The 15,294-nt window shown below is 52.5% G+C and overlaps 1 protein-coding gene across 3 annotated transcripts in view; it reads right to left on the bottom strand.

The window, feature by feature from the left end:
- Positions 1–14,637, bottom strand: part of Bace2 (beta-secretase 2) — a 62,217-nt gene extending 47,580 nt beyond the window's left edge. For all 3 annotated transcript variants that reach the window (XR_011373582.1, XM_070030729.1, XM_070030728.1), the window contains exon 1: positions 14,335–14,637. Coding sequence is in view for 2 of the 3 variants with exons in the window: in XM_070030729.1 (XP_069886830.1) it covers positions 14,335–14,637 (303 nt within the window). In the remaining variant the exon portion in view is untranslated. The remainder of the gene's footprint in view (positions 1–14,334) is intronic.
- Between the last annotated feature and the right edge of the window lie 657 nt (positions 14,638–15,294).

Genomic DNA, 15,294 nt, shown 5'->3' with positions numbered 1-15,294 from the left:
ACCTGGGCTTCCAATAGGCTCCTGGGTGACTGACGGCCAGCCAGGAAGCAGGTCGCAGCTCTGCACCTGTCACCACTGATGGACGGTGACCACCGTCCATCTGCTGAGGCAGAGGTCCCCAGCAGCCGCCAGGCCGTCGCTCACACCCTAACCTGTTATGATTTCGGCATATCTGCACACAGCGTTGTCCGCTGCTCAGGTACACTCCACAAGTACTTACTGAGGATCTACCTACACCAGGAGCGTGGTTCCATCCTGGACAAATGAAAGACTCAGGAAACTTCCAGTGGACTAAATATTTCACAGCCTTGGCTGCTCCCGGCTGACCCACCGAGATTTCCTCGGCTCTCAGGGCCTGCCCAGAGGCGCCACGCCCAGCAGTGGGTGGAGGCGGGCGCCAGTGCGCCCCCTGGAGAGTCCCTGAGACTATGACTTGCTTTCCCACCCTTGCGCCATCTTGGCTCTGTCTCCAGGTTCCATCTGAAATCAACAACCAGCCTTTACGCCTCTGCGATAATCCACTCATCTGGCCTCAAGCCACAGCCATGCCTTGGGTCAGGATGATGTTATGGCCAATGATGGAGTCTTGTGAGTTTTTAATGGGAGCTGAAAAATGACATTGTAGCCATGAAAGCACACATTTGTGGTGATGTTGGCATAAAAAAAAATTTCACCACACATGTACATGTATGTACATATACATGTAAGTATAAAATAACAAATATAACAATAAGTTTGGGGGTGGGAAGGTGGCTCAGTGGTAGAGCACTTGCCTTGCATGCATGAGGCCCTGGGTTCGATTCCTCAGCACCACATAAGCAGGAAAAAAAAGCTGGAAGTGGCACTGTGGCTCAAGTGGTAAAGTGCTAGCCTTGAGCTGAAGAGCTGAGGGACTGTGCCCAGGCCCAAAGTTCAGGCCCCATGACCGGACCCAAAAAAACCCCAGAAAAACCAAAACAATAAGTTTCCATCATATTCTCCCTCCCTCTTCTTCTCCCCATCCCTCTCTTTCTCTCTTTGTGCTCTCCCTAAGGATTTTGCTCAAGGCTAGTACTCTACTACTTGAACCACAGCTCCACTTCCAGCTTTCCAAAAAGTCTCATGGACTTTCCTGCCTGGGTTGGCTTTGAACTGTGATCCTCAGATCTCAGCCTCCTGAGTAGCTGGGATTACAGGAGTGAGCCACCAATGTCTGGCTTACACGCCACTCTCATAGTTACTTTATAGCGAACTGCTAGTTGCACCAAGTTTGCAGTAAACAGCGTGCTGTCTTATCTGAGCAGTGTCTTATCCATCTAGAGATCATGCCTTTTCTTGTGTCGAGTGACTAAGCCACCCACGCAGGTGTGACATCTCTCAGAACTCACCTCCGTTGTTAGGCATTAAGTGATTGTGAGACGTGTACACACTGACTAATAAGACCCACCATGACACGCACAAACAATAACCATGATCACCATCCTGGCATATCACTTAGCATCAAAACCTTTGTAATAATTCATCATGAAACTTGTATTACAAATTTTCCAGCTCCCCCAAACATTAAAAATTGTGTAGACCCTGACCCAGACTTAAAGATTTCTCAGCACTCCAATACATCCAGATTCATCTAGCAGGTTAGCACCTAACTGCAGTTTTCAAACCATCAAATTTTACTTTGAATCATTGGGCTCAGAAACTGCTGGGTTTGCTAGTCTGAAGAATATTGACTACTGTTTGGAGGGGCTCAAAATGAACTGAAACTTTATCTCTTCTGCTGCCAGACAGATTTCTGTCAGTGAAGGCATTAAGGGTAGGTCGTGGAAATGACGTTTTACCACCCAAGCTACTGCCGGACTGATTTATGTGCAGAAGAGTGTGCAGCTTCACGGTTGGAAGAGGAGTAATGCACTTCTAACCAGCCCACCGTAGCACCTCTTGGCTCCTGGCCAGAATGGGAGATCTGGGCTACCTCCTCCTTAAATCTTTTCTCCCTTCTGCAGAGGCCACCAAGCTTGGAAATCAATGAGCAGCTCAGACTGAGACGAGACAGCCAGAGTCACCGCTGAAAGCCTCCTACTGTTAAGTGCCAGCGTGTGTACCAAACACCCGAATCCTTTTTGTTTTAAGTGCTCAGAGCGCAGGCAGGTAGATGGCCTCAAGCCTTGGATGACTGGTGATAAAGCAAGCCATAATTTCCAGAACCACCTGAAACTCACGCTTCTGCCTCAAGTGGAGGTGTCTTGATTTGTGAAAAACAAATAAGCTTAACTCTATTAAGTGTTTCTCTTAAAACTACCACGGGTGTGATGGGCGCTGAGTGGCTTCCGGGGACATGCAGGGCTCTGGGTGAGTCTCTATGGCATTAACATGTGTTTCCAGGCATTGAAGAGCAAGGTAGGTCACGAGATACATGATTCTTACAGCCAGGTGAGAGGTGGCGATGTAGAGACAATGAATCCTCAAGTCCTGGCAGGTGCCCACCACCTCCTCACACCTGCAACCGGAAATGTCTGCCAAGAAGTGCTGGAGTGGGACACCCACTAACCCCAGCAGGGAGAGAACCCGAGGGAGAGTCGAGCTGGGCATTCAGGGAGGCCCTGGTAGGATGTGGACCGGGAGGGCTACAGAGCAGGAGTTCTAACAACAGAAATGCTGTTCTCTCTGTTCTGGAGGCCAGAAGTTCAAGGTCAAATTCAAGGTCTGGTTTGGGGCAGGTCGCCTTCCTTACCAGCACACACCTCTGTACCTACTTCAAGCTCGTTCTCTGGGTGGGAGTCCCCGGTGCACCTGCGTGCCTTGATTTCTTCCTTTTCTCAGGATATCAGGCAGGCTGGATTTGGGGGAACTCAGTGACTTCATTCTGCGTTGCCACTTTCTTTTAAGACTTAGTCTCCAAATACAGCCACATCTTGAGGCCCTGGAGTTTCAGGATATCTGCTTATGAATTTAAGAGGACACAATTTTATGACAAGGGTCAGGCTGACATTGTACAGAGCCAAGACTCTAAGATTCCAGTGACTCCATGGCTCGGCTCAATCCAAGACTCCGTAGACACCCATCCTCTCACAGTCAAACCCAAGGGAGGGGGGAGGTGACGTGGAGCAGCTGTCTACAAGTGCCTCAGCCTAATTGCTTCTTCAAGTTTCTGCAGCTCTGTGGACTTCCCACAAACAGATCTAAAGGGAGACAATCCAAAGGCCTGGAGAGAAACACAAGCAGGACCAAAGTTCTCGCGCTGTCCTCACCACCAGAGCCCAGCAAGAGAATTCCATTGAAGAATCCCTTCCAGAAGGTTCAACCCTATCCGGGCCTGAAGGGGCAGGACAGAAAAAGGGCCTTTCAGGGCCCAGGGGAAGGCCAAGAGTAGAGTGGAGAGAACATGTCATTGTGAAGAGAAGGAGGTGCAGGGAGAGAGCCATGTGGGGGGGGGGGAGGTCTAGGTACTTGGTGGACTCTGGTCCTGCTAAACTCATCAGAGGCTGGAGGAAAGGAACGCTGAACCGAACCGTATTAGGAATTAGTGTGGTGAGAGCCAGGTATGGCTGGCTCCTGCCAGTCATCCTAGCTACTCAGGAGGCTGAGAGCTGAGGATCGTGATTTCAGGCCAGCCAGGCAGAAAAGTCCATGACATTCCTACTTCCAGTTAACCACCAAAAAGGCCCAAAGTGGAGCTGTGACTCAAAGTCGAGCACTGGCCCTGAGAAAAAAACAAAGCAAAGCAAAGCAAAACAACGCCAAGAACAACACAAACAACAACTCAAAGAGAGTGTAAGGCCCCGAGTTCAAGCCCTAGTACTGGCACAAGAACAAAAAGAAGGAAAAAAAAGAGCAATTAGCAGCGAGGAGGGAACAATCCGAGAGATTCCACACCATACTGCTTGGATAGGCACTCGTGGAAGGTAGGGTGACGCCACGTCCATCGGGAGACCCAGATAAGCTGGCCACAGACACACGCTCCCTCCTCCCGCCCCGCCCCGCCCCTTCCTTGGCTTCCGCTGGAGAGGCAGGCCGTGGGTCGGAGGGGATGAGCTAGCAGCGTGGGTGTCCGGCCTGCTGCAGCCCCTTCCCACAGGGATCATCTGAATGGGCACGCGGCTCACCCCAGCTCCTTGGCAAGAGGCGTGAGATGCACCTGCACCCCCACGGGGGCGTTGCTGGAAGTTGATATTTATGTTTGGCAACTGTCCCGTCTGATTCTGGGAGGGCACCGGTGGACGGCAGCGGTGTACTGTCCATTAAGGTCAAGTTGGGGGTAGGGCACAAATGGATGTCTGACCCTGAGCATCTGCCCAGGAACTTCCTGATGGCCAGCACACAGACCACATGAAGTCCAGCTGGCCACGGGCTCTCTCTCTGAAATCCCAAGAGTCCAGTCATTCCCTAGCCTCCTGACAAGGACTGGAGGCCTGGGGATAAACGACCTCATCAAGAAAAGCATTTCAGAGCATTCCATCCATCCTGTCACGGACGCCCATCCCCTCCACAGACTGTGAACTGTATGTGACACAGCTCAGCCAGTGGCTTACGCATGTTTAGCTACTCAGGAGGCTGAGCCCTGAGGATCAAGCAAGCCCCAGAAGCACAGCCTGTGAGACTTTTATCTCCACTTATCCATCAAAAAGCCAGACGTGAAGCTGTGGCTCAAGAGGCAGCATGCTAGGCTTGAACAGAAAAGCTCAAGGACAGCACCCAGGCCCTGAGTTCAAGTCTTGGGACCAGCACACACAATAAACAAACAAATACATGAACAGAGTGCTTTTGCTAGCAACTGACATCCTTGGAAGTTAAATCACAGAAACCTCTGCAGATCTTTTCCAAGGGTCTCGATAGCCCAGGATTCTCGCTGTGTTACAGCATCACCTTAAAGGGCTCTGCCTTTTTTTCTCCCTTCTCCCCATGTCTGCTAAGCAGCCCAGCCCTAGCACAGCCCTGCTGGCCGCTGGCCATGGCAGTGCTAGTCAGCAGATCTGGAGCTGCCACTTTCTGGGAAGTAAAAACATCCAACTCATCTTTCAGACATTTATTCTGGAAAAACAAGCCAGACTGATGGCATGCCAAAGCCTGGACACCAAGGCCAGAAACAGACTTCAAGCAAAGGACACCTGGGGGCTGAGTCACATTCACTGAGCTGCAGAATGAATGACGCCCCTGCCCCTTTGGACCCGCGGTGTGCCACAGGCTCTGGTGACCAGATCACCCGGGAGGTGGCTCCAACCTGCCTACCCACATCCCCACATCCCCACAGCTCGCATTCCTTATTATTCTGGGTAAAAGCCAAAGTAGACATCCGGGGTTGCTTCTGGGATGATCATGTGCACCCTAACTTTGAGTTGGATAATGTCTCCCCTCTTTCTCCACCTTGCTATCTTGCCTTGCAATACTTAAAGCTGCTCCTTGTTCATTTCCACAGGGTTCCAGCCTAGCCACAATGGTTTGGTTAGTCAGCATATGGCCTTGTTTCTAACCAGTTACTAGCTCTAGCAGTGCAGCAAGCAGAAAATAGCTTTGCGAGTGGTTTTCTGCATTTTCCACAGCAATGCTTTTACATAACCTCCGAGAAGCATATTTCTGAATCAAAGAATAAATGCATATGTGATTTTTTTCTAGATATTTCCATACTTCACTCCATAGGGTTTTGCACAACCAGACACTTCAGAAGTGTCTCTTGCTGCACAAACTGCCTTCAGATATACTCTGCAATTTCTTCTCTACCCTTAAATGAAATCTTTGACAAAGATTCTATGTCCCAAATAGCTTTGTGGAAATGTATTTAGTTGCAGGTGTTACAAGTACAGTGCTGGATGACATTGATGAAGATGTACTGTACTCATAAATTGATAAATTGAAGCCAGGTGGTGGCTCATGCCTGTAATCCCAGCTACTCAGGAGGCTGAGATTTTAAGGATTTTTGGCTCAAAAACAGCCCAGGAAGAAGTCTGAGAGACTCTGATCTCTACTTAACCACCAGAAAGCTTTGCTGAGGCCTGACTCAAGTGGTAGAGCACCAGCCATGAGCAAAAATAGCTAAGGGGGGCTCAAAGACCTGAATTCAAGTCCTAATACCAGCACAAAGAATTTAAAAACATTTATTTAGCTTTACTTTTTTGTGCTAACTTAGCTTATACACACATTGTCCAACTGTACAAAAATACTTCTTATTTTTTTTTAAAACTTCTGTTCTTTTTTTTTTTTTTTGGTGTTAACTGGGCCTCTTGTCCTGGCTGGCTTTGCACCTCAGTTCTCTGATCTCATGCTCATAGCTCCTGAGTAGCTAGGCTGATAGGTGTGCGCCATCAGTACCAGGTTTCTGTGGTTGTTTTTAACCTCAAACACGATCTCCCTTTGCCCCTAACCATTTTCTCTAGCTCAGTGCCTTACACTTTCCACACACAGCATCGTGACTCAGGGGCACGCAGGACTGGGCTCTAGGCCGGGGGGGCTGGGGGGCGAGGGGGGGTGGTGGTGTGGAAATCTGTGGTAGGATTTCAAAGGACAGTTTGATAACTCTGGTTCTGTGGTTCCAGGGCTGAGGTGATGCTCTGCTTCCCGGGCCGCATCTGCCAGCATTCTGCCAACACCAGCTTAACGTGTGCCAACCACGCATGTGTGTCCTTGTTCCCGGACCCAAGCAAAGACACAACTGAACCATGCACAGAATGGTCTAACCAGGGGTCAGGGACCTTTTATCTGTCATGGGCCATGCAAAAGTATCACTACAGGAAGACGGGCCACAGAAAGCTGCCGAGAAGCTTCCTGTGTACCTGACCTGTCAGGTACACAATGATGGAGGGCCTCATACAGCCCACGGCAGGATGCTCCTGACCCATGTCTCCTCCACGGTACTCAGAGTTTAATTTTCCTTGGCTGTCATCTTTAACTGCTTCCTTTATCTCCTCCCCCAACACACACTTCCTCTGAGTGGTGTAATGTTTGCACACTTTTTTTTTTTATAAGTCCTTCATGCTCATAAAACCCAAACCCAAAGCATACTTGTAAAACAGATTACGAGGATCCTCCGCTAACGCAGGTGATTCGGACCCAGTGTCCCCCAGAGGCTCACCCCACAGCACCCCGCCCCAGTGTTGAGATGGGCCCTTCTTTACTCCACGCCGTCTCAGGTCAGGTCAGAGAGGCCTCCCCCTGCCCCCAACTCCCTCGCTAAAGGGGCTCAATCTCCCTCTACCCCCAGCCCTTCCCAGACAGTGCAACTCCAAAATGCTGTTTGCTTTCTTTACAGTCTGACTTCCTACCAAGGACACAACGCCGACTGTGTGCACACAGGAACCATCTCTGCGTGGTTAACCGTCCCACGCCAGGGCTTAGCAAAGGCTTGATAGACAGTCAGGGCTACCTCAAGGAATGGAAGCATGTTCAGCCCTGATCGAAATCCTTTCTCCTCTTCACCCCCAGCCACCACACCTGAAGTGGTGTCCACCTTTCCAAGGGCTCGCAGAGCACCTGGCAGAAGCCTTCCATGCCAGCAACGAGACAGGGTGGCAGAGATGGTGGAGACCAACAGGTGTGCCCGGGCATGGTGCTCTCCTGGACCGTCTCCATCCCTGCGTGTGCTCTGGGCGGAGGCTGCCAGGCTGTTCACGTGCCATGCCCTCCCCAGGATGGCTTGCTCCTGGCCCTGTTCTTGCCATGGGCAGATTCTGCTTTGCTGTGGGACTGTCCTGTGCACTGCAGAAGGCTAGGCAACAGCCCTGACTTCACCTGAAAGGCCAGAGCAGCTGCCCTCACAGGGCTGAACACACAGCCTGACTCCTGCCACTACCAAGGTTGTTTTCCAAGTGCTGCTTCGGAGAGAGGTGGGGTGGGATGCTGCGCTCAGCAGCAGGTATAAACTCTCTCCCCGCTGCCACTCTCGGTGAGCGCGGATGGAAGAAGGCACTTTCCTCTGGCTTTATGGCCCCTTGGAATGCGGAGGCTGGCCCTGTGCCTCACCCGCTTTCCTCTCAGACTCCATCTTCTACTTCCCAGTCCTGAGGCTGTGAATTACTGGGTAAAAGAATATAACAGGCCATAGGATCAAAATCTGAATGCATCCAGCCAGCAAACAGTAACTCAGAAACAAACTCACTACTTCCCCCTCTAATGTGATTGTGTCTACACTAGGAGAACATTTCTTCTTTTGAGAAGTCCAAGAGGGAAAATGTGACCATTGTTATTGAGTAGCAATAGACAAAATATCAAATAGTCCTTTTGAGTCAGGAGGGGATGAAGGAGGCACATACTAGCCAATCCTACCATGCCTCATGCAACTGCCGGGGTCAGGAGAGCTGGCAGAACACACGACACACAGCCTTTCTCAAATTCCACCCGCAAGTGTGCATTCACGGCCAGAGACGTCACAGGAACCGAGACGGACTGCCCACCTGTCTCTCAGGTGTTCTGTTTTCCACAAGGAGCCTGTGTCCTGCCAGGGCTGGGCAGAAGGCAGGGTGAATGGAGGAGGAGGAAGCCCAGGTAGACATCCAGCATGCCAGAACAAGGCAGAAGTCCCGCTGCTAGTTATAAAAGGGTATTCAGACCAGGCGCCAGTGGCTCATGCCTGTCATCCTAGCTATTTAGGGAGGCTGAGGTCTGAGGATCAGGGTTCAAAGCCAGCCTGGGCAGGAAAGTCCATAGACTCTTATCTCCAATTAACCACCAGAAAACAGGAAGTGGTGCTGTGGCTACAAGTGGTAGAGCATTAGCCTCAAGCGAAAAAGCTCAGGGACAGCGCCCAGGCTCTGAGTTCAAGTCCTACAACTCACTCAATCACACACACAAACACACACAATACTCAGGCCAGGTGCTGAAGGCTCCTACCTGTAATCCTAGCTACACAGGAGGCTGAGTTCTGAGGACTAGGGTTCAAAGTCAGCTTGGGCAGGAAAATCTATGAGACTCATGTTTCCAATGAATCACCCAAATGTCGAAAGTAGTAGAGCATCAGCCTTGAGTGGAAAAAAAGCTAAGCGATAACACTCAGGCCCTGAGTTCGAGCCCCAGTGCTGGTACAACAAATAAATTAAAATTTAACAATAAGTCAAAGGAGACTTATGCTGGCTGGAATCACCCTGTCCTTCTGGGATCTGTGTACACTGTTGTCTGTGTCCAGGATCAAGAGTCCCCAGCCACTGCTTCTAGCCAGGGCAGACCTGCATCCAGCCAGCGAGGCTCCACCAGAATGGTCCAGACACAAGACAAATCCCAAAGCATGCCATCAGATTCCACAGGGCCAGGGCAACATACCCATCAGCTCTGGATCCCTGCCGCAGCCCCAGCCAACCTCCAATCCCCCACCCCTCATTGTCATTATGGCCGTGCTGCAGTCTAAATGTCCCTGACAAATTCCTGTTGAAATTTAATCCCTGTTAGAAGATGGCAGGATCATTAAGATGGAATTAGGGATCTGCAATCAGAAATGGATTAAGCTATGCATGTGATTGAGATGAATAGTGTATGCCAGACACTGGTGGCTCATGCCTGTAATCCTAAATACTCAGGCAATTGAGAGCTGAGGATCATGGTTCGAAGCTAGCCTAGGCAGGAAAGCCTAATGAGGAAAAAGAAAGAGCCAGAAATGGAGCTGTGGCTCAAGTGGTAGAGTGCTAATGAAAAAGCTAAGGGACAGTGGTCAAGCCTTGAGTACGGGGGCCTGCGCATGGGCACGTATACACACATTCTCTCTCTCTCTCTCTCTCTCTCTCTCTCTCTCTCTCTCTCTCTCTCTCTCTCTCTCTCTCTCTCTCACACACACACACACACACACACACACACACACACAATTACTAGGTTAAGGAGTTATCTTGAGAACTGGTCTTCAACAAAAGCCAGTTTGGCGAGGATGCCTTGGAATTCTGCCAACACCGACCAGAACCACGAGCCAAGGTAAATCTCTACCATTTGCTCACTCTGTGGTGTTATGTTCCTCACAACAGAAAACAGACGAGATGTAGCCCCTAGCCTTTCCGTTTCCCTTTGGGTTTTAGCTAGCAGGGGCCAGCAACCATTTCTGGAAGAACCGGCAGCTGGCCTAGGAAAACAGGTTAGCTGACCCATCTGTGACCCAGGGAGCCGATCAGGACAGTGGGCGCGGCAGGAGGAAAGCCACAGAGGAACTTCCACATAAGAAAGAAGGGTGGTGGGCGATGCCTGCGTCTGCATGCGTATCCTCCCCAACACAGGTGTTTACCAGCCATAGGCCATAATAGAACTGATCTGTGAGTGTGCATGACAGGCAGATTTGAGCAGCAGTTCTAGAACGAGAGAGACAGGTCAGAATTCACACAACCACTCTCAGCTGAGGAAACAAACAAGAGTACAGAAAAGCATGGGAAGTCTTCCCTTTCCTTTCCCGTTCCTCCTCCTTTCCTTTCCTCTCTTCGTCTCCCTCCAATGGCATTACCTTGCTACAGGCTCCTGATTAATACAGCACTAAAACCAAAGCCACCCTTTGCTCACTGCTTCTAATGAACATTATTACACTTGAACTCCAAATTGAAATTACTAGTAATTAAAAATGGGAAGGGGTTGGGCTAACAAGGAGGATGAATGAGGATGAGTACAGTCAAAAATCAATGGTTTGCAATGAAAAGAGAACCATGAGCCAGGCACCAGTGGCTCACGTCTGTAACCCTAGCTACTAAGGAGGCTGAGATCTGAGGGATCGAGTTAAAGCCAGCCCGGGCAGGGAAGTCTGTGAGACTCTTATGTCCAATAAACCACCAGAAAACCAGAAGTGGCGCTGTAGCTCAAGTGGTAGAGTGCTTGCCTTGAGCTGAAGAGCTGAAGGACAGCGCTCAGGCCCAGAGTTCAAGACCCATGACCAAGAAAGAAAGAAAGAAGGAAGGAAAGAAAGAAGGAAGGAAAGAAAAGAGAAGCATGAAAGCTGTTTGGGGAGGGAGAAGGGAGTGATGAAGGGTGGATTCAATGGAACAGCTTGTACACATGTACAGAAGTTTCAACGGCTGCTCTGCTCTGTCCTGCCTAGAGCGCCCTTCATGCTGCCCATGCACTCTGTGGAAATTCTTTCATTAAAGATATGAGCTGCTTCTTTTCTCCTGGAGGAGCCAGTGGCAAATAAGCGGTGGCTTTAGTTTTTCTTTTCCTTTCATTTTTCTTCTCTTTTCCTTCCTTTCTCCCTCCCTCCTTCATTCCTTCCTTCATTTCTTTTCTATCATCGTGTGTGTGTGTGTGTGTGTGTGTGTGTGTACTGGGGCTTGAACCCAGGGCGTAGGCAACGTACCTGAGCATTTGTGCTCAAAGTTAGTGCTCTACCACTAAAGCCACAGTTCTACTTACACATTTTTGATGGCTGCTTGGAGATAAGAGTCTCACAGATTTTCCTGACCGAGCTGGCTTTGAACCTTGATCCTTAAATCCTGGCCTCCTGAGTAGCTTGGATTTCAGGCATGGACCACCAGCGTCTGGCCCCAAAGACTTTTTAAAATCCACTCTAGAATATATGGCTGCAGACCTTTCCTGCCTTATAGTTGGGTTTATTGTATTAGCATGGAAGTGTTTCATAGTGTTTCATAATAATGGAGATTGCTATAATTATAATCACTTTAGAATGCCATTATTATTAATACAGCCAAATTGCATGGCTCTAGCAGATGACGGCTCTGCCACTAGAAAGAAGTCACATAATGGTGTCAGTGTGTAACTCTCTCATCTCCATGCCAACGTGCTGCTGCTGCCCTGCTCCCTCCGCTCCTCTCAGGCTGCCGGGCCTCAGCCCCTGCCTCCTCCTGTGGCTGGCTGGGCAGAACAATGAACCCTGGGCTCTCGATGGAAACACTCAGGCAGTAAGCACACTTCCCACCCGCTGACTCTCCCTTAGGAGTGGAGATTTTCAGGGCTCTGGTTCTTTTCAAGCCTGTTGCTCAGTTTCTCTGGAGTGCTTTTCTGGACCCACTAACTTGTTCCTTAAAGACTGCTCTAAGAGAAATGAATGAGGAGGAGGAGGAAAAGGGGGAGGAGGGAAGGGAGGAGGGGGAGCAGGGAGAGTCCAGTTGTGGTCATTCATACATCAACACCCCTGGGATGTAGGACACATGGAACTCTGGTGGGAAAGAAACATTTGAAGCCAAAATCAAAGACTAGAAATAGGAGGTATGGGAGGGAAAGAACATGTATGTGTCCAGTGAGTGGAGAACATCAGTTCTGCGGTCCTGGTTGCGGGGTAAGGGGGGAAACGGGGGGGGACAGGAATGAGGGGTACCCATTTTCCTCTCCCTCTGTGCTGCCCTGCAGCCCTGAAAAGGTATTCAATCTTTCCAGGCTTCAGTTTTTGCATCTCTCAAATGCACAGAAGAACCACAGGAAGAGAGGTGGAGGGGGATTCTGAGAGACAAAATATACTTGAACCACATGCCCACCCCACCCCCATGCCCTGTGGGTCACACATGGTGTCCTAAGATACTATGACCATGAACTCCCAAGGGAATAAAAGTCTTGGTTATTTATTCCTTGAATCGACAATTCTGTTCTTCTCTCCACCTAAGTATTTTTATTTTAGGCTCTGGTGAATCAGCAGGGACTAGAGAATGACTCTGGCTGGGGTTCAAAAGTCACTGCACAGTTAGGTCATGTTCTCCTCACCAACGCCAAAGGGTTTACCGTGGCATGCCGAAGGTCTGAGGGGTGGGCTCTGTCACAGAGCAGCTGGTCTGTCCAGCCAGCTTGCCATCTCATCATCTGGTTGTTTAAAGTAGCCTTCCTTGGAAACAAACTACTGCTTGACTGAGAAGTGACCTTAAATGAACTGTTTTCTTGGCTATGGTAAAGATCTGAGCGTAGGTACTCCATGCTGTTGATTAATTAGATTTCATCATCCTGAAAGCAAAGGTCGCTGAATTAATTAACAAAGGCAAGCTATTAGTTATAAAAGTTTTTTTTTTGAGATTATTTCCCTCTGCCATGAGGCATCTCTCTCTCTCTCTTCCTCTTTCCTGCAGAAGATGAGCTTCAAGGCTTTCTCCTTATCAGATCTACTTCATGGCCAAAGAGAGAAGACCCTTCTTTCTGTTTGAAAGGTGGAAATCAACGTGAGCCTTTATTTGTACAAGCACAGGTATCCCCAGGGGAGCAGCACTCCAGGCCTGCCCTGAAAAGTTCCCAGCTTCTCCCTCTGGTCTTTGCAGTCTCCTGAAGGGAGTTCTTTCACTCCCCACTCCACCTGCTCTCCCTACTAGCACGTGTGCTCACGTGGCCCCCAGCTCAGGCACCTGCTCCTTTTCCCAGCTGACCCAGGCTGGCATTCCTCTGCTCTCCAGCCAAACCACCCTTGCGGTTGGCTCACGAGGATTCTCCAACAGCCACCAGGGCCAAGGCTTTGAGCAGAATAATACATTTTTGAAGTTTTTAAAAACAAAAATAAAGCTAATTAACTGCAGAAATTATTCAGCAGTTTTTTTTTTAAGAGAGATGAGCATGACGTGTGTTTTCCTCATGAAGCCTTGAGTAATGACAGAGATAGCAAAGTCACGAGTGTGTTCTATTTGCGACAATCACAACAGGATGAACACAGAACCACGACGTGGAACAGGAAAGTAAAGGGTCTTCACACAGTGTATCCCAACCTCGACAAAATCATCTGACTTCAAACGGCACGTGGAGAGGGTAAGCGCCACTCCAGGCGCTCCCGCTCGGGTCTCTCTCCCCTCCCTTTTAGATTACTATGTCTGGAACACACATGGCTGCAAAGTGTTAATAGAACGAACTCTGTCATTGAGAAAAGGAAAGCCGTGGGGTGGCCTTTTATTCTGCGGCGGCTCTCGGGGTGCAGGTTTGCCCCGTAGCCGGGGCCTGTGGGGGGGTGCGCAGGCACGGAGGCGAGGTGGGGACGTGGGGGTGACGCGGGTGATTCCCTCCCACCTCCGTCTATCAGGATCTCGCTCAAGACCCTAAGTACCCCAAAATCAGGCTGAAGGCATGTTACTCACGGCGGGGGCGGGGGGCAGCCTCCCTGGGCGCTGGGGGACTCAAGTTCCCAAACACCGGCGTGCGCACCCCCGGGCCGCGCCGGGATAGGGGCCGCCCTCGCGGCGTCCCCCAAACGCGGGTGTCCCCCCCTCCCCGCCCCCTGCCCGCTCAGGTCCCGCCGCTCCCGCGGAGGGCTGCTCCGGGGCGTCCTCGTGGAGCGCGCAGGTGCATAAGAGTGTAGGGAGCACGGGGGCGCGGGGCGCAGGGCGCACGAGGGCGCAGGGCGCACGGAGGTGCGGGGCTCCCCGCACCGGGAGCGGAGTTCAGGGCGCACGGGGGCGCGGGGCTTCCCGCACCCGGCGCGGAGCTCAGGGCGCACGGGGGCGCGGGGCGCGGGGCGCAGGGCGCACGGGGCGCGGCGCGCACCCCACTTACCCTCTGCGGCGGCGTCCCGACCCGCATCTCCAGGTAGTACCCGCGGCCCGAGTCCCCCTGCAGGTTGTCCACCATGGCCAGGAAGTTGGCGGCGGCGCCAGCGGGCTCCAGGGCGAGCGCCAGGCCGTCCGCGCGGGGCCGGGCGGGGGTCCCGGGGCCGGGCGATGCCGCGGGGCCGGCGGCCGCGGCCACCTGGAGCGGCAGCGTGAAGGGCGCGGGGCCCCGCGCCGGGGCGGCGCGCGGGAGCCACTGGGCCAGCAGCGGCAGCAGCGGCAGCAGCAGCGCCCCGGCCAGCGCGCCCATGCCCGCGGGGGGCCCGGCGCGCGCCCGGCCGGCGCGGGGGGGGGTGCTCCGCGGGGCTGCGGGGCTGTGCGGGGCTGCGCTGCGGGCTGGCGGCGGCGGCCGGGCGGAGGACGCGGGGCGGAGGAGCGGAGGATGAGGAGGAGGCGGCGGCAGCGCCGGCGCCGCCCCAGTCTTCGCCGCCAAGTTGAGCAAGTTCTGGGCGCCGCCTCCGTGGCGGGCGCGGTCCGCCCCGCCGCCCGCCCCGCAGCCGAGGTCAGGGCCCCGGGGCCGCGCCCCTTCCCCGGGAAACTCGAGCCCCGAATTTCCCGGGAACGCGCCCCGGAGGTCGGAGCCAACGGATGTGACGAGCGCGCGTCCGCGAGCCGGGGAAAGTTTCGGGAACCCTTAAAGGGGCAGCGAGGGCGCGGAGCCGCGGTGGGACCTGGGAACCCCGAGATCCGGGAGGGGGGCACACGGCCCGCCCGGGCCTGCGCCTCTCCTCCGCCCTCCACCTTTGCCCGGCGCCTCTCCACCCGGGCCGGGCCGAGCTCCCCTTCCCCCTTCCCCCTCCCTTGTCCACCTTGGGGAGCTGCGAGTCTGAGGGTCCGGGGCTGGAGGCCAAGGGGCGCGGGGGACGCTTGGGATCGTCGTCAGGCTGGGGATCATGGCTCCCCACCC

The sequence above is a fragment of the Dipodomys merriami genome, unplaced genomic scaffold, assembly GCF_024711535.1.
Source record: "Dipodomys merriami isolate MVZ:Mamm:240054 unplaced genomic scaffold, mDipMer1.0.p SCAF_2, whole genome shotgun sequence".
Lineage (NCBI taxonomy): Eukaryota > Metazoa > Chordata > Mammalia > Rodentia > Heteromyidae > Dipodomys > Dipodomys merriami.
Note: the sequence above shows the minus strand (reverse complement) of the source record. Positions and strands in the feature narration are given on the sequence as shown.